Source organism: Moschus berezovskii, chromosome 8 (genome assembly GCF_049115385.1).
Source record: "Moschus berezovskii isolate FMDL1 chromosome 8, NW_MosBer_1.0, whole genome shotgun sequence".
Lineage (NCBI taxonomy): Eukaryota > Metazoa > Chordata > Mammalia > Artiodactyla > Moschidae > Moschus > Moschus berezovskii.
In genome coordinates, this window is record NC_142467.1 from 52,495,082 (window position 1) to 52,513,387 (window position 18,306).

An 18,306-nucleotide genomic window follows, 5' to 3' on the forward strand; every position below is an offset into this window, starting at 1 on the left:
TGACAAATAGATTCACGAAGTTAGATCTGGTAGACAAAGTGCCTGAAGAAATAGTGGACAGAGGTTCATAACATTGTACAGGAGGCAGTGACCAAACCAACTCAAAGAAAAAGAAATGCAACAAGCAAAGTGGTGGTCTGAGGAGACTTTACACATAGCTGAGGAAGGAAGGGAAGCAAAAAGCAAGGAAGAATGGGAAAGATACACCCAACTGAATGCAGAGTTACAGAGAATAGCAAGGATACATAAGAAGGCCTTCTTAAATGAACAGTGCAAAGAAGTAGAGGAAAACAATGGAATGGGAAAGTCTAGAGATTGCTTCAAGAAAATTGGAGATTTCAAAGGAACATTTCATGCAAAGATGGCTACAATAAAGGACAGAAATGGTAAGGACCTAACAGAAGCAGAAGAGATTAAAAAGAGGTGGCAAGAATACACAGAAAAAACTATACGAAAAAGGTCTTAAGGACCGAGAAAACCACAATGGTATGGTCACTCACCTGCCTGACATCCTGGAGTCTGAAGTCAAGTGGGCTTTAGGAAGCATTACCACAAACAAGGCTAGTGGAAGTGATGGAATTCCAGAATTTCAAATCCTAAAAGATGATGCTGTTAAAGTCCTATACTCAATGTGCCAGCAAATTTGCAAAACTCAGCAGCGGCCACAGGACTGGAAAATGTTAATTTTCATTCCAATCACAAAGAAGGACAGTGCCAAAGAAGGTACAAACTAGCATACAATTGCAGTCTTTTTGCATGTTAATAGGGTAGTGCTCAAAGTCCTTCAAGCTAGGCTTCAATAGTACCTGAACTGAGAACTTCCAGATGCACAAGCTGGATTTAGAAAAGGCAAAGGAACCAGAGACTAATTGCCAACATTTGCTGGAGCATAGAGAAAGCAAGGGAGTTCCAGAAAAACATCTACTTTTGCTTCATTGACTATGTTAAAGCTTTTGACTGAGTGGTTCATAACAAACTGTGGAAAACTCTTAGAGAGATGAGAATACCAGACCACCTTACCTGTCTCCTGAGAAACCTGTCTCCTGAAAAATCTATATGTGAGTCAAGAAGCAACAGTTAGAACCTTACATGGAACAACTGATTGGGTCAAAATTGGGAAAGGCGTACAACAAAGTTATATATTGTCATCCTATTTATTTAACTTATATGCACAGTACATTATGTGAAATGTGGGGCTGGATGAATCACAAGCTGGAATCCAGATAGCCAGGAGAAATATCAACAACCTCAGATACACAGATGATACCACTCTAAGGGCAGAAAGTGAAGAGGAACTAAAGAACCTCATGATGAATGTAAATAAGGAGAGTGAAAAAGCGGCTTAAAACTCAACATTCAAAAACCTAGGATCATGGCATCCAGTCCCATCATTTCATGGCAAATAGATGGGGCCAAATGGAAGCAGTGACAGATTTTATTTTCTTGGGCTCCAAAATCACTATGAATGGTGACTACAACCAAGAAATTAAAAGACATTTGTTTCTTGAAGGGAAAGCTATGACTAACCTAGACAGCATATTAGAAAAGCAAAGATATCACTTTGCCAACAAAAGTCCATATAGTCAAAGCTATGGTTTTTCCAGTAGTCATGTATGGATGTGGGAGTTGGACCATAAAAAAGGCAGAACACCATAGAACTGATGCTTTCAAACTGTGGTGCTGAAGAAGACTCTTGAGAGTCCCTTGGACTTCAAGGAGATCAAGCCAGTCAATCCTAAAGGAAGTCAACCCTGAATATTCATTGGAAGAACCAGTGCTGAAGCTGAATCTCCAATACTTTGGCCACCTGATGCAAAGAGCCAATTCATTAGAAAAGGCTCTGATGCTGGGAAATATTGAAGGCAAAAGGAGAAGAGAGAGTCAGAGGATGAGATGGTCAGGTAGCATCACAAACTCAATGGACATGAATCTGAGCAAGCTGCAGGAGATAGTAAGGACAAGGAAAACTGGTGTGCTGCAGTCCACGGGATCTCAAAGAACTGGACATGACTTAGTGACTGAACAACAACAACATATTAAGAAAAAGAAATTGTACATAAGGACAAGATAGTAAGGATACAAAGCTGGACATTCTGTAATTTTGGCCTTCAAGCAGTTCTTGGTCTTGATGCAGAAGTTATGAGCACATAATCAGGTGACCACATTCAGTTTGATCTAACAGAGGCACAGACATGGTAGCACTGGAACCAGGACAGCCATCAGTTCTCATTTGGAAGCTCTGGGAAGACAGAGTCTAGACAGATGAGAAAGGATTTGGAGACCCAGAGAAAGTGGAGGAAGGGTAATTCAATCACAGATGACAACTTAGACTAAAGCTCAGACTGTGACAATGCTTGACATTCAATGGTAGCTGTTCAAAACCTACCTGAGTTGGTAAAAGAATGGATATCGTTGGGACATCACCCATACGTGGACCTTCAGAAATGATGCCTCATTTAATCCTCATTGTAAATGCAAAAATTAGATATTAGTATTCCCTTTTGAAATGATCGGGGCTTCCCTCATAGCTCAGTTGGTAAAGAATCCACCTGCGATGCGGGGCACCCCGGTTCCTGGGTCGGAAAGATCCCCTGGAGAAGGGATAGGCTACCCACTCCAGTATCCTTGGACTCCCCTTATGGCTCAGCTGTTAAAGAATCCACCTGCAATGCGAGAGACCTGGGTTCAATCCCTGGGTAGGGAAGATCCCCTGGAGAAGGAAAAGGCTATGCACTCCAGTATTCTAGCCTGGAGAATTCTGTGGACTAGTCAATGGGGTCACAAAGAGTCGGACATGACTGAGCGACTTTCACTTTCACTTCTCACTTGAAATAATCAGTTGAGAACCTGAAAATTTAAGGAAACTTCCCAAGATCCCTCACATCACCACTGTTGGAGACTGAACTTAAAAAAAATTTCTCTGTGAGCCCAAAGCCCCTGGTTTTTTCTTCACTGCTTTTTTTTTTAAATTGTTTGGTTTTTTTTATTTTACAATATTATATTGGTTGGTTTTGCCATATATTGACATGAATTCGCCCCGGGTTTAAGTTTGTGATAGGATTTCCTTCTGTTGTTGTTGTTTTTAGAGTGAGGGGGACTTACTATCTAACAGGTCTTAATTGACAAGACATTTTATTCAAAATTCCTCTTCAGAAATGATTAAAGTAGTATATGCGATGGCTCAGCAGTAAAAAAAGAAAAAACAAACCCACCTGCCAATGCAGGAGACACAGGTTTGATCCCTGAGTTGAGAAAAATCCTCTGGAGAAGGAAATGGCATCTCACTCCAGGATTCTTGCCTGGAGAATCCATGGACAGAGGAGCCTGGGGGCTCACAAAGAGTTGGACACAACTTCGTGACTAAACTACAACAGCAACAAGTTCACCCTAAGGGTAAATCTAGTTAACTGTCTCCCATTCAGACACCATTATCCCCAATCAGCCCTCCTAGCAACCAGTGGATGTGAACTCCATTCTCTTGTCCATCGTAAAGTACATACAGAGAGAGAGGTCTGTGTGTGCCCTATACTCTGCAGCTTGCCCTTCTCATTTAACATTATCTCACTGTATTTACTTTAGATAATTGGATACAAACCTTGACAAGCTACCTGATAGCTCAAAACTTACGACACTATAATTTCGCTACTGCTGGACGTTAATAATTCATTTTTTTTTTACTTTTTCAGCTCTTATAGGATGTTGCAAGAATACTGAAGTGGTTTGCCATTCCCTTCTCGATTGGACCACATTCTGTCAGACCTCTCCACCATGACCCGCCCATCTTGGGTGGCCCCACACGGCATGGCTTAGTTTCACTGAGTTAGACAAGGCTGTGGTCCATGTGATCAGATTGACTAGTTTTCTGTGATTATGATTTCAGTGTGTTTGCCCTCTGATGCCCTCTCGCAATACCTACCGTCTTACTTGGGTTTCTTTTACCTTGGTCATGGGTTATCTCTTCAGGGCTGCTCCAGCAAAGCGCAGCCTCTGCTCCTTACCTTGAACGAGGGGTATCTCCTCACAGCAGCCCCTCCTGACCTTGAACATGGAGTAGCTCCTCTCAGTCCGCCTGAGCCCGCGCAGCCGCCGCTCCTTGGATGTGGGGTGCTCCTCTAGGCCGCCTTCCCTGACCTCTGGCATGTGGTAGCTCCAAGCCAGGCTTCAGCAATATGTGAACCATGAACTTCCAGATGTTCAAGCTGGTTTTAGAAAAGGCAGGGGAACCAGAGATCAAATTGCCAACATCCGCTGGATCATCGAAAAAGCAAGAAAGTTCCAGAAAAACATCAATTTCTGTTTTATTGACTATGCCAAAGCCTTGGACTGTGTGGATCACAATAAACTGTGGAACATTCTGAAAGACATGGGAATACCAGACCACCTGATCTGCCTCTTGAGAAACCTGTATGCAAGTCAGGAAGCAATAGTTGGAACTGGACATGGAACAGACTGGTTCCAAATAGGAAAAGGAGTACGTCAAGGCTGTATATTATCACCTGGCTTATTTAACTTATATTCAGAGTACAGCATGAGAAACTCTGGGCTGGAAGAAGCACAAGCTGGAATCAAGATTGCTGGGAGAAATATCAATCACCTCAGATATGCAGATGATACCACCCTTATGGCAGAAAGTGAAGAGGAACTCAAAAGCCTCTTGATGAAAGTGAAAGAGGAGAGTGAAAAAGTTGGCTTGAAGCTCAACATTCAGAGAACTAAGATCATGGCATCTGGTCCCATCACTTCACGGGAAATAGATGGGGAAACAGTACAGTGGCTGACTTTATTTTTCTGGGCTCCAAAACCACTGCAGATGGTGAATGCAGCCATGAAATTAAAAGACGCTTACTCCTTGGAAGGAAAGTTATGACCAACCTAGACAGCATATTGAAAAGCAGAGACATTACTTTGGCAACAAAGGTCCATCTAGTCAAAGCTATGGTTTTTCCATTGGTCATGTATGGATGCGAGAGCTGGACTGTGAAGAAAGCTGATCGCTGAAGAATTGATGCTTTTGAACTGTGGTGTTGGAGAAGACTCTTGAGAGTCCCTTGCACTGCAAGGAGATCCAACCAGTCCATTCTAAAGGAGATCAATCCTGGGTGTTCATCGGAAGGACTGATGCTAAAGCTGAAACTCCAATACTTTGGCCACCTCATGTGAAGAGTTGACCCATTGGAAAAGACTCTGATGCTGGGAGGGATTGGGGGCAGGATGAGAAGGGGACAACAGAGGATGAGATGGCTAGATGACATCACCGACTTGAGGGACATGAATTTGAGTGAACTCCAGGAGTTGGTGATGGACAGGCAGGCCTGGCATGCTGCGATTCATGGGGTTGCAAATAGTCAGACATGACTGAGCAACTGAACTGAACTGATAGGATGTTGCAGTGACCATTCTTATATATAAAAACACTTTCAGAGATGTTTTTATATCTTCATAAAAGACTTCCAAAAACTAAGTTGCTAGATGAAAGGACTTTTTCTTTAATCTATGATGCATATTGTCAAAAAAATAAAAAAAACTTAAAATGTAGCAATTCTCTTACTGTCTCAAATTGACATCGTATTGATAAAAATTAGCTGAGATCTATATATCTCTCAGTGTATGAATAACTTTCTACAACTTTACTGAAGCATAATTGATGTATAAAAAACTGCATATATTTAAAGTGTACAACTGAAAAGTATATATATATATATATATATATAGTGCCACATAAACCAACACCACAATCAAGATAATGAAAATATCCATTATCCCCACAAAGTTTTCTCTTTCCATTTGTAAGTCATTCCTCCCTTTTACCACCCCTTATTCTGGCCACAGTGAACTACTGATTTGCTTTTTGATACTACAAATTAGCTTACATTTTCTAGAATTATAAGATAGACTTTGGAGTACTTATTTGTTCCTCACCACGTTTTCAGTCCTGTCTCAGACACTGAGTCGACAGCTGACAACGCAGTGTGTCTAATTGGCTTATGTGAGTACTGAGAGGCCTTGGGAAAGCCAAAACACATGACTGATACCCCTCTAGCTCCAGGTAATATGTGAGGGAAATCAGGGTACTTCTAGCTTTCAGTCCTCTTACTTGCAATCCTCTTACCAACATGGGTGGAGAGTGCAGTGTTAACTTAAAAGCAGACTAATACTAGACTAACCTGAAGGTAATGTAGTCTCCTATCCTTTCATTAAATAAAACACCTTCTAGAATATCTAGAAAATGGATCATCTAACAGGTATATATTAATTCATGTTACTCATTTAATCGTAGAATACTTACTGAACATTACTATGCACCACGTACTATGCTAGATACTGGACTCTGCCCTCTTGGAGCTCACAAACAAGTGGGAGAGACAAATAATGATCACCTAATCACACATAAGTATACAATTATTTTCGAGATACATGCTCAGAAAGGAAGGAACATGATTCTATTACAGCCTCTAATAAGTATATCTCACTTGGACTGGGAAGAGGGTTTTCTAAGATAGTTAGACCTGAGCTGTTATCCAGGAAAAGAAAAAAAAAGAAAATGACAAGGAGATGATGAGAAAAAATTCAGCAGAAGTAAATGAAGAGGAAGTACTTATGAGCAAACAGGCAAAAGCCCTGTGCCAGGCATCCTCGGTGCCAGAGGTTCAAGGTGGCTGGGAAACAAGTGAGAGCAGGAAAGAAAAGCAAACACTAGGCCTAGAGGACCTCACAGGCATGGTCAGGATTCCATTCTTAACTACAAGAACAATGGAAAGCCATCAAAGGGTTGGAAGCAGTAGAATGAGAATGATCATTGCTGAATTTTGAAAAGATTGCTTGGCTGCTGCAAGGATCAGACTGAGGGCCCCAGAGTAAGCTCTTACAAGAGATGAGAGAGACATAGGGTGAAGGAGATGGAGCCATGTGGGAGGACTCGAGAATATTTGGAAGTAAGGTGGACAAGACAAGATGATGAGTTGTATATGATATGTCATGGAAATGGAAGTATCAAAAGTTGTCTGACTAACACAATCTGACTCTCAGCTGTCTGACTAGCACAGTTGGACCTGTGGTGGTGCCATTGATGGAGATGGGGATACTGGATACAAAACTGCCTGTGACTTTCAAGATATTGTATATTCAGGAAACTCAGCCCAGAATATTCTTTGGCCAAGATGGATTCTTCATAACCTCGAGTCCCAACTTAAATGACATTTCCAAAGAGAGGACTTTCTTGACCACTCAATATAAAACGGAACCTCTTGTCACTATTACTATTCTTAAAATCCTATCCTTTTATTTCATTGTTCTTATCATAAATTCATAATGATCTGTTGTGTTTACTTACACAGTTTCTGTCTTTCTTCACACTGCAAAATCTGTGGGGCCATGTTCATTTTGTTTTATCATCGTGTGCTCAGTTTTTGGCAAAGATAGTGTAATTAATATTCAATCATCACCAACAACCATTACTACAGCTATTAGTCATGTTAGTGGTTACTATCATTCAATCAAGAAACAAGTTCTCGTTGGACAGAGACACACACCTAGCTAATGGCAAAGAATGAAGGAGGCAGGAGGGAGGTTCAAAATGGGGAACACATGTACACCCGGGGAGGATTCATGTCAATGTATGGCAAAACCAACACAATACTGTAAAGTAATTAGCTTCCAATTAAAATTTTTTAAAAATAAAATTAAAATAAAGTAGAAAAAAAAATGCACCTTTTTAAAATGCTCAAAATAAAGCCATAAGTAGTTACTAGAAAGGACAATCATATATCATTTTCATGTAGGTGTGTTTCCCAGTCAAAAATTTGATACAGTAGAAGGTGCTGATATTTCTTATTAAATATCTTCAATAGATAATACGTAACAAATAAAATGTCTTCTTTTATGTTGCTAACGACCTATCAGCGCCCCCTACCGTCTTCAATCTGTTTCAACAGCCTGGAAGCTTTTCAGCCGATTCCTTTCCAAGCTTTATTTAAACGCAGCAAGTTTTACTTTCCTATCTGTTTGTTTGTATTACTTGACTTAAACACGGAGGCCAGAAATAGAATGTCATATATTGCATCTCCTGACCCTCCAACATATCAAGCCAGTAAAGAAATTTATTGCTTTCTCAGGCAGAACAATTACACCAGAAGCCTTGTCTTGGGTCCCTAATTCATCTTTGGTAATGGATCGTCTCTGACTTAAATAACCTCAGATCCCAGTTGCTCTTTTATATGAAACTTTGTCAGTGGCTATCAAAATTTTAACACTAAAGAATTCTTGGCATTGCATTTCTACTTCCAAGATTTTTCTGAAAAGATAAACAGAAAAATAAATGCAAATATGTAGAACTCTTCAAAGTAACAAAAAATATACTAGAAATGATTTAAATATTCACATTGATGTCAGTTTAGATAAAGTATGGCTTATTCATGTATGCATGTTTCTTTATTTTTTTGGCCACAGGGCATGTAGGATACTAGTTCACCAACAAGGGATCGAACCCGTGCCCTCTGCAGTAGAAGCATGGAGTCCTAACCACTGGACTACCAGGGAAATCCTGGTTGCTTTTAAATGTGCCAAAAATGTTTTGAAAACTCACATAAAACTATGAATGGGTTTCTTGAGTTTGTTGGATTTATGGAAGAAAGGGGTTAAGGTTACATATTCCATGACTTCATGGTAAACAGACGGGAAACAATGGAAACAGTGACAGACCTTATTTTCTTGGGCTCCAAAATCACTGCAGATGGTGACTGCACCCATGAAATTAAAAGACGCTTGCTCCTTGGAAGAAAACAAAGGACAAATCTAGATAGCATATTAAAAAGCAGAAACATTACTTTGCTGACAAAGCCCAGTAGTCAAGTATGGATGTGAGAGTTGGACCATAAAGAAAGCTGAGCACCAAAGAATTGATGCTTTTGAACTGTGGTGTTGGAGAAGACTCTAGAGAGTCCCTTGGACCGCAAGGAGATCCTACCAGTAAATCCTAAAGGAAATCAATCCTGAATATTCATTGGAAGAACTGATGCTGAAGCTGAAGCTCCAATATTTTGGCCACCTGATGGGAAGAACTGACTCACTGGAAAAGACCCTGATGCTGGGAAAGATTGAAGGCAGGAGAAGGGGATGAGAGAGGATGAGATGGTTGGATGGCATCACTGACTCAATGGACATGAGTTTGAGCAATCTCCAGGAGTTGATGATGGACAGGGAAGCCTGGTGTGCTGCAGTCCATGGGGTCACAAAGAGTCAGACACGACTGAGTGACTGAACTGAACTGATGTAATTATATACATATAGATATATGTATATATAACTATACACATGTGTATATAATTATATATGCATATAGTATATATCATATATTGTTATATTGCTTATATTAATTAAATTGCATATAATAAGTATTTCTATATTCTGATTATCTTCCCAATGTGTGCTAAGTCACTTTAGTCGTGTCTGACTCTTTGTGACCTCATGGACCATAGCCTGCCAGGCTCCTCTGTCCATGGGATTCTCCAGGCAAGAATACTGGAGTGGGTAGCCATTCCCTTCTCCAGGGGATCTTCGTGACCCAGGGATCAAATCCGGGTCTCCTGAATTGAAGGCAGATTCTTTACCATTTGGAAAGCCCCATATTCTCTACTAAGTTTCTTGCAAAATGATGCTATAGTTTCAAAACCAGTGTATTGACATCAATACATACAAATACAAAGCATTTCTATCACCATAAACATTTCTCATGGGATCCTTACATAACACATTCACTTCCCTCTTACTCCTGTCTGCTTCTTAACCCCTGGAACTCAGAAATCTGTTTTCTTTTTCTATAACTTTGTCATTTTGATAGTGTTTATGTTTATATAATGGACTTATACAGTATTTAGCTTTTGGAGATTGACTTTTTTCACATAATTCACTTTTTTTTTAAGCATAATTTTCCAAAGATTCATCCAGACTGTTGTGTATATCGATAGTTCCTTCTCTGTTTATTGCTGGTAGTATTCCAATTCTGTAGATAAATATATAGCAGTTTGTTTAACCATTCATCCATTTAATGACAATTGTTTCTAGGTTTTGACTATTATAAATGAAACTGCCATGAACATTTTTGTACAGGTTTTTGCATAAACATAAATTTTATTTCTTTGGATAAATGCCGAAGAGTGTAATTGCTGGGCTGTATGGTATAGTTCTATGCTTAATTTTTAAAGAAACTGTCAACATATTTTTTCAGAGTAGCTGTACCACTTTATATTCACATCAACAATGTATGAGTGATCCAGTTTTTCTATATGCTTGACAGCTTTTGGTGTTGTCACTTTGATAATATGTTTTATCAACTTCTGCCAAATGTTTATCGGGCTCTGCCTATGTTCCCTCACATAGTCTGTCCATAACTAAGTCTTTCCCTTTGATACACCCCCAGGAATAAAGCCTTCAGACTGCTGTGTTACATTTATTACTTGAAACTTGGTGAAACAGAACTCTTGTCCCAGGCTTCTCCATTTAGCACCTTGAATAAAATCATCATCATCTTTCTTAAATATATAAAATGCAGCAAACTAGGAGAAATGAACAGCTTACTAATACAACTGATAGGAGAGAACAAAAGGATCAACCCAACAAGATAAAACTTAACAGAAAGAAATCCATCCATTCAATAAACACAAACCCAACACTGACTACCTACAGACTCTGTTCTATGTGCTGAGAATACAGACATAAGTAAAATCAGGTCCCTATCAATCTGATTTCACAGTTGAGAAAGAAGATTTTGATATAAGTATGAAAATGCGTGCGTGCTAAGTTGGTTCAGTCATGTCTGACTCTTTGCTACCCTTTAGACTTTAGCTCACCAGTCTCCTCTGTCCATGGGATTCTCTAGGCAAGAATACTGGAGTGGGTTGCCGTGCCCTCCTCCAGGGCATCTTCCTGAACCAGGGATTGAAGCCTTCTCTCCTATGTCTCCTGCATCGGCAGGAGGATTCTTTACCACTAGCACCACCTGGAAAGACCAAGTATGAAAATAAGTATGTCTAAATCTGTGATTTGAGTATGTTTGTTGGTTTAAAATAGTGTCTCTTTTTTTTTAATCAGCACTAAAATTCTTTCAATAAGTTTGAAGCTGGAGTGATTTTTCTATTTTAAGAAATCACTTTTCCTTCTGTGTGGCTGATTGGAAAAGATCAGCTTTGGGAATACAGAGAATATTTGGGAGATTAACAAAGTAGTCAAGTGACAAATGACAAGGTTTTGGGGAAAGCAGTAGCAGTAGTGATAATGAAAATGTATATAATAGATATGAAAAAGTCTTATAATTAGCAGGGTTTTGTTACCAATTAGAAAGTAATAAGTGACGCCAAATCTCATGGTCTTACATCTGCAACATTTTAGTTTTTTTCTCATACTGTATGGCCATCTTGGGTTGCATTTCCATCACAGCACATGGGGAAAGAGAACTTAGGCCAACTTTTAAAGCTTTTACTTTCAAGTGATCCTGTCCTGTTTCATTGACCAAAGCAAGTCATATGACCATGCATGACTTATTTAGGGAGGGCATATACAATTCTATGAATGGAAGATGCCAAAAATGGGTTAAAACAATGTAAATTACCACATTACTTGACTACTTCCAAGTAACTATCACCTAAGTTCTCTTTCCCCGTGTGCCATGATGATCTGAAATGCTCCAGATAAAGAGAGTTCAGGGCCACAGAATTCAGGCAACACAAGGAGAGCTACAGCCAACCCAAGATGGCCATACAGTATGAAAAAAAATTAAAATGTTGTGGATGTAAGCACATGAGATTTGGAGTTAGTTATTACTATAGCTGGGCTTCCCTGGTGGCTCAGCAGTAAAGAATCTGCCTGCAATGCAGGAGCCACAGGAGAAGCAGGTTTGATCCCTGGATAGGGAAGATCCCCTGGAGGAGGGCATGGCAACCCACTCCATTATTATTGCTTGGCAATCCCATGGACAGAGGAGTATGGAGGGCTACGCCCATGGGGTCCCAAAGAGTTGGACACCACTGAAGCTACTTAGCAGGCACGCACGCACACATTACCACAGCTAGGCAACCTAGTCTGTTCTTAGTAGATGCAGCTAAAATTAGGCTTCTGAGAAGAGGGAATACTTTGAATGATTCCCAAGTGTCTGACCCCTTCCAAAAAGGAAAATAGTACTATATACTGAGGTGGGGAATTAGAACATCTGCGTGTGTTTTAAAAAGACAAAAAATCCATATAAACATCTTTTGAGCTGAACGTTAAAAAACAGTTTCTGCTGGAGGTGATTTATAAGTAACTAATTTTCTTCTTCTCAAAGGAAAAATATAGGTTGCAGCTATATATTTTAGAGTTCTTGTTTATTTGTTTATAATTGGAGGATAATTGCTTTATAGTATTGCATTGGTTTCCACCAAACATCAACGTGACTCAGCCATAGGTTTGCTCATGTCCCCTCACACTTAACATGGAGATTATATTGACAGCTAGGAAAGTCCATCGTTAAAACTCTGTGCTTCCACTGTAAAGGGCACAGTTTCAATCCCTGGTCAGGGAACTAAGATATCACATGCCATGCAACACAGCCAAAGATTAAATTAAATTTAAAAAAAAATTCAATATGGGGGTTAAGGAAGGGTAGGTATCAAGATACTTTCCAGAGAGGAGATGACAGTTAACATTGTATTAGTCAGGAACCAACCAAGAAACAGAAACTATTTTAATGCATAGAACAGAAGGAATGTAATGCACAGAACTTATTCAATTGATGACAGAATATCTAAAACAATTAAGTAGGTGATGTAAGGCAACCTAGAACCTGATAACAGCAGAAAGCCACTATGAACTTCAGCTGGAAAGAAAAAGAAGAGATAGTATAACCAGAGTCCAAGGACTGGGTCACCTGGCAAAAACTAAAACCAAAATAAACTTCTCCAGCAGGAACTGGCGGTTCAGACCCAGTACAGACAGTTGACTTCTCTCAAATAGAGAACGAGAGGAAGCCACACTATGGTCTTTCCCCTTTTTCCACTATCATCTCCTGCCTGGGCCCCGAATTCCTTGAACAGGAAGATCAAAACAGTCAATCCTAAAGGAAATCAATCCTGAACATTCATTGGAAGGACTGATGCTGAAGCTGAAGCTCCAATACTTTGGCAAATTATGAGAAGAACTGACTCACTGGAAAAGACCCTGATGCTGGGAAAGATTGAGGGCAAAGGGGGAAGGGAACGACAGAGGATGAGATGGTTGGATGGCATCACTGACTCAATGGACATGAGTTTGAGCAAACTCAGGGAGATAACAAAGGACAGGGAGCCTGGCGTGCTGCTGTTCAAGCGGTCACGGAGAGTCGGACACAACTTAGCAACTGAACAACAACGTCAACTTTCGTAATTACCGGAGAGATCAACCTGGGAACCACCTGCATGGATCAGCATCTCATCCCCTCAGTTCCCCCAACATGGAGTAGAGCACGGGGAACGTGGGGAATGGATTGAAGGGCAAATAGTCCCAAGATTTGCACAAGTCCAAGTCTGGAGGCAGACCAGGGCAGGCATTCCAGGTGAGAAGAAGCTTGATTTTTTCATTAAGGCATAAAATGTGTTAGCAGCAAAGAGATGTAGTTATGTTTTCAGCATGACTGGGGCTGGAGCACTTGTGAAGAAAGGAATAGGCATGTAAAATAAGTCCAGATCATGAAAGACCCTATATACCATGCTAAGGAGCTTGAAATCTCTTTTGTAGGTGGTCATATACAGCTAGAATTTTATCTTGGAAAAGATAATTCTGGAGTCATTGTACATGTAGCACTGGGGAAAGGGAAGATATTTTAGAATGATATAATAGCACCCTAACTTGGTGTTAGTTCTGTGAAGCTATGGGGTGGCCCTAATTTAACTACAGACTTAGTACAAGCTCACATTCCGGTGATATAGTCTCCCAACCAACGAGGTTTGCAGCACTTTAGTCTTATCAGACAATACTTGGAAATTTCTGTTGTATTTCATGTTTTAAAGTTTCTTTGTGATATGTGATGTAAGTCAAAGACAGACAGACACTGTAGGATATCACTTATATGTGGAATCTAAAAAATATGGCAAACTAGTGAATATAACATAAAAGAAGCAGACTCACAGATATAGAGACCAAACGAATATAGAGCTATAGAGAACAAACCAGTGAGAAGAGGCAAGTGGGGAGGGGCAAAATAGGGGTATAAAATAAAGAGCTACAAACCACTATGTATAAACTAAGCTACAAGGGTGTATTGTATACACCCTTACAGATAACTACAAATGAAGTGCAACCTTTAAAAATTGTGATTCGCTATCGTATACTTGTAATTATAATATTGTGGATCAACTATATTTTAACAAAAATCTTTTAAAATTTCTTTAGAAGTAGGGAAATAAGAATGTGAGGAGTCTGAAAAAGCATCAGATAATAAGAAAAAGGAAAGGGAAAGAATGATTATGCCTTACTGAAAATTCGAGTTGTCTTTACAATGTTAAGTTAGTTTCTGTTGTACAGCAACTAACACAACATTGTAAAGCAACTATACTCCAATAAATTTAATTTTAAAAAAATAAAAAATAAAGGTGAATAATATTGAAATGAATGTGCAAAAATAAATAAAGTACCATCTTAAAAAAAGAAAAGAAATGGAAATGTTAAGTTGTCTTTATAACAACAGACTGTCTAGAGTTTATAACCCCAGGACAAGACTATCTAGCTTGGCTCTTCTGAATAGAGTCCCCCAAACAAAAACAGGACAAACTGAAGTCTTTTCAATGCTTTATTCATTCTTCTTGGGGGCTGCTACATTTTAGGATGGAAAGAGTTTCTGCGGGAGAGGGAGGGGGAGCATCATCTTGCTTTTTCTGCCATCACACCAAATGTGAGAGCGCCTCCTGAAAGTCAAAAGGACAATATTAAAAATAAGAGCAGTTTACATGTCATTAGCAAGTAGTCAGTATCCTATTTCACCACCATTATCCTGACAAGGAAACAAAAGTTCAAGAGTGATTGAGTCCCACCCAGAATCACAGAGCTGGGAAGTAGCACACATTTTACAACCAGAACACAAGTCTTTCTCATTCAAAAATTCCTTCTAGAATTGTGGATACTGCACCTGCCCTGAGATTCCAGGACATGCTAAATGTGTACAGGTACCATCCACGGTAGGGAAACACAGGTTCACAAATGAGGACAGGTCGGGTGGGAGTGGGCTGGAGAGGAAGGGCCCTCAGGGTGAGTAAACCTTTCCCTTTGACCAAGTTAGCCCCGCAAGCTGCAGTTACCAGTAGTTTCTTCACGGCCTCGGAAGCCTCTGGTGTCAGCTCATTGACACACTTCCTCAGCCCTTCCACAAGGTGCTCAACGGAAATGCCCAGAGTACTCAGAAGAAGCTTAAGTGGGTCCATTAGTGGGAGAGCATCCAGAGGCAAAGGCAAGGCCTTGTCCACGGGAAGCGGCAAATTGTTGAGGAGGAAGGCGGTAGCTGCAGAGCAGAAGAGATCCCAAGTGAGACCTCACCACCCTCCACTCTATCGGCGGCTCCATTCCAGCCCTATGCATCCTGACTTCCCAAAAAACTTCTGCTTCGGGACCTCTGCACCTACTCTTCTATCTCTCTAGAACTTTCCTTCACCAGATAGCTACATGTCTTTCTTCTTCACTTATTTGGTCTCTTCTCCAATGTTACACTCTCAGAGATGTATCTAAAATGGCGTCACCAGTCACCCTCCTTCTTTATTTTTCTTGCCACTGCCTAAAATATTACATCTTTCTTTCTGTCTTTATTTTACCTTCATCCTCGCACTGGAATGTATCCCTTGAGAATAAGGACTGCATTTTATTCACTACTGTACCCCATGCCTACAACAGACCCTGGTACACAGTATGAACTCAGTAGATGCCATTGATTGACTGGACGGGGGCATATTTTGCATGTGGCTTTCACCACAGCCCATGAGTTTGAAACCAGCGGAAAGATGCTATAATGACCTTCCACTTGGACACATGAATGGACCCAACTGGAGCCCAGGAAACTGCTCCCAACCAACTCAACTCAGTGCTGCAAACATAACTGAGTAGAAACTCTAAGTCAGTTGGTGCAGATACACAGATGAATAAAATAAGATATTTGACTCAGAGAAAACATGCAATCTGATGGACAGTAAAGATCTATGTATGCCACAGTGCAGCATGTGCTATGCTAATATTATGGACAAAGCTCTATGGAAACACAGAAGTGATGATTAATTCTAATATAGGAGAGTGTTACAGGAATTTTCCCAGAATAGATGCTGCCATAGTTGTGTCTTGAGTTAAATATCAGGATGACAGGTAAAGAAGGGGAGCAGCATTTGAAACAGGAAAATAATTGACCAAGACACCAAGATAATAAGATTAAAGACCATACACAGGATGGTGAGTCTTCTTCAGAATTCCAGTTGGATGTGCTAAGCAGGTGAGGCTGCAACCTGGGTGAGGTCAGATTTTCAGACTTGAATGTCATATGAATGAGTCTGAGATTTTTTTCCCCCAAGGGTAATGGGGAGCAACCATGACTCTTTTTTGGGACAACTGCATTTTATATCTTCAGCAAGATAACTTTAACATAGAAGATGTTAGAGAATGGGGGAAATGCATATTATACATATTTTTACAAAATACATGTGCATGTATGTAAATACACAGATGTAGAAACACATACATGAGACACACATCTTCCTGCTGGCACTCTACCCCCTGTATTGCTGGCTAACACTTCATCCTCCTTTGCAATCCTTTCTGTTTTCTCATTCAAAAAAAAAAAAAAAGTAGGTTGTACACCTATTTTCCCTTCACTTTCTACTGCCTATTTTCCTACCCAAAGTTCTCCTCCAGAAAAGGGATATTTATATCCTTCCCACCCATCTTTCTGCTGTCACCTCTCCTCAGGTACCCCTAGACATTAAAGAATGACAAAATAGCCCAAATAGGCAAAGTTACAAATTAGTTCAAAAATTCAAAAGTCAGAGTCACCACTGTAGCATGGGTATCACACAGTTTCTCATGATCAATCTCCCTACTTCTTACTTTCAGCACTTTGGTGAGTGTCTTCTCTGTATTTACCTATGTATTTCAGGGGGGAGATCCTCAAAGCTTTCTGTTCTCCAAATAAGTAGCAGCCATTATGATGTATTCTGCAGATACACCCAAATGTATCTTCCTACAGCTAAAATGACTCCCTCCAAAAAGAAAGGATTGGTTGCCATTCTCCAAGAAGCCAGCTTCTATACCCTACCTAGTAATGGAACTGTTCACCCCTCACCCCTGCCACAGAGCTCTATCTGTAGTTTCATCGTGTATCACAGTGGACCAGAACAATAGTGACTTCTGTAGAAGTCTTCACTCCTCTGCCAGACTATAAGAACCTTGACAGAAATATGCATGTCTGATTCAGGTCTGAGTCTCCCAAGCCTACCCAGTGCCCAACAGATTATAGCCATTCAACAAATACCTGTTAATTGTATGAACATATAAAAGTAGCTATGTCTCAAGAGAACCAGCATGGCAATCTGATTAGAGATGCGAGCAAGGATGACTCCATATAATTTCAGAAACATGAAAGAATCAAATCTTAATTCAAAATTAAGGAAAATCAGTGGTGGCCAAAGCTCAGTAATGAAGTGCATTTGCTGACCCTCAGTGGGAGCTGATTAATTTCTTTGTAGGATACACCAGGGATAACTTGTGTTGGATTAGAGTTTGGAGCTGGGAGCAGGAGGCATCTGAAGTCCCTTCTGACCCTACCAAAAAAGTCCCTTCACCATATACCACCAGGAGCCTCGGCTCACTAGTTGTGTTCCTGTTATCAAGAAAGTAGAGAGAGACCATGTGTTCCAGGCCACTTACCAGAGTAACTGCAAATGCCAATGGTCACCAGCAGGAACACAGTGACCAGCTTCATGGTGGGTTACCTGGGATGTTTACCTGGAGTTTAAAATTAAACTGGAAAACCTAAGGAGTCCCCTGAGCCAGTGGTTCCCCTTGCTGTACCAAGCGTGGCAGTGGCTTCTGCACGCACATGTATTTATATGCCAAGGACTTGGATTTCAGTCAGGACCACTTGACTCGCCCCTAGGAAGAACAGCGTGAAGGTCATGTTTCCTCTCTAAACAAATTGAAGGTTTTTTCCACTTTCCCTCATGTTCCCATGGGAAACAAAGCCTTAACTTAAAGCACCCTCAAGGCTCTCTCACACCACAAGCTCTTACATGAGACACTGAGCGGGGTAGGGGGCAGTGGTAAGCAAAACACTCT

General features: G+C 40.4%; 1 protein-coding gene across 1 annotated transcript; it reads right to left on the reverse strand.

Annotated features, from left to right (window-relative positions):
- Positions 1-14,777: 14,777 nt before the first annotated feature.
- SCGB3A2 (secretoglobin family 3A member 2) lies at positions 14,778-18,055 on the reverse strand. Its single transcript, XM_055429938.2, has 3 exons — positions 17,899-18,055; positions 15,297-15,496; positions 14,778-14,906 (listed from the first exon to the last, which is right to left on the reverse strand). Exons 1-3 carry the CDS (start codon positions 17,951-17,953, stop codon positions 14,883-14,885), a joined length of 279 nt encoding a protein of 92 aa, XP_055285913.1. The 5' UTR covers positions 17,954-18,055; the 3' UTR covers positions 14,778-14,882.
- Positions 18,056-18,306: the final 251 nt, after the last annotated feature.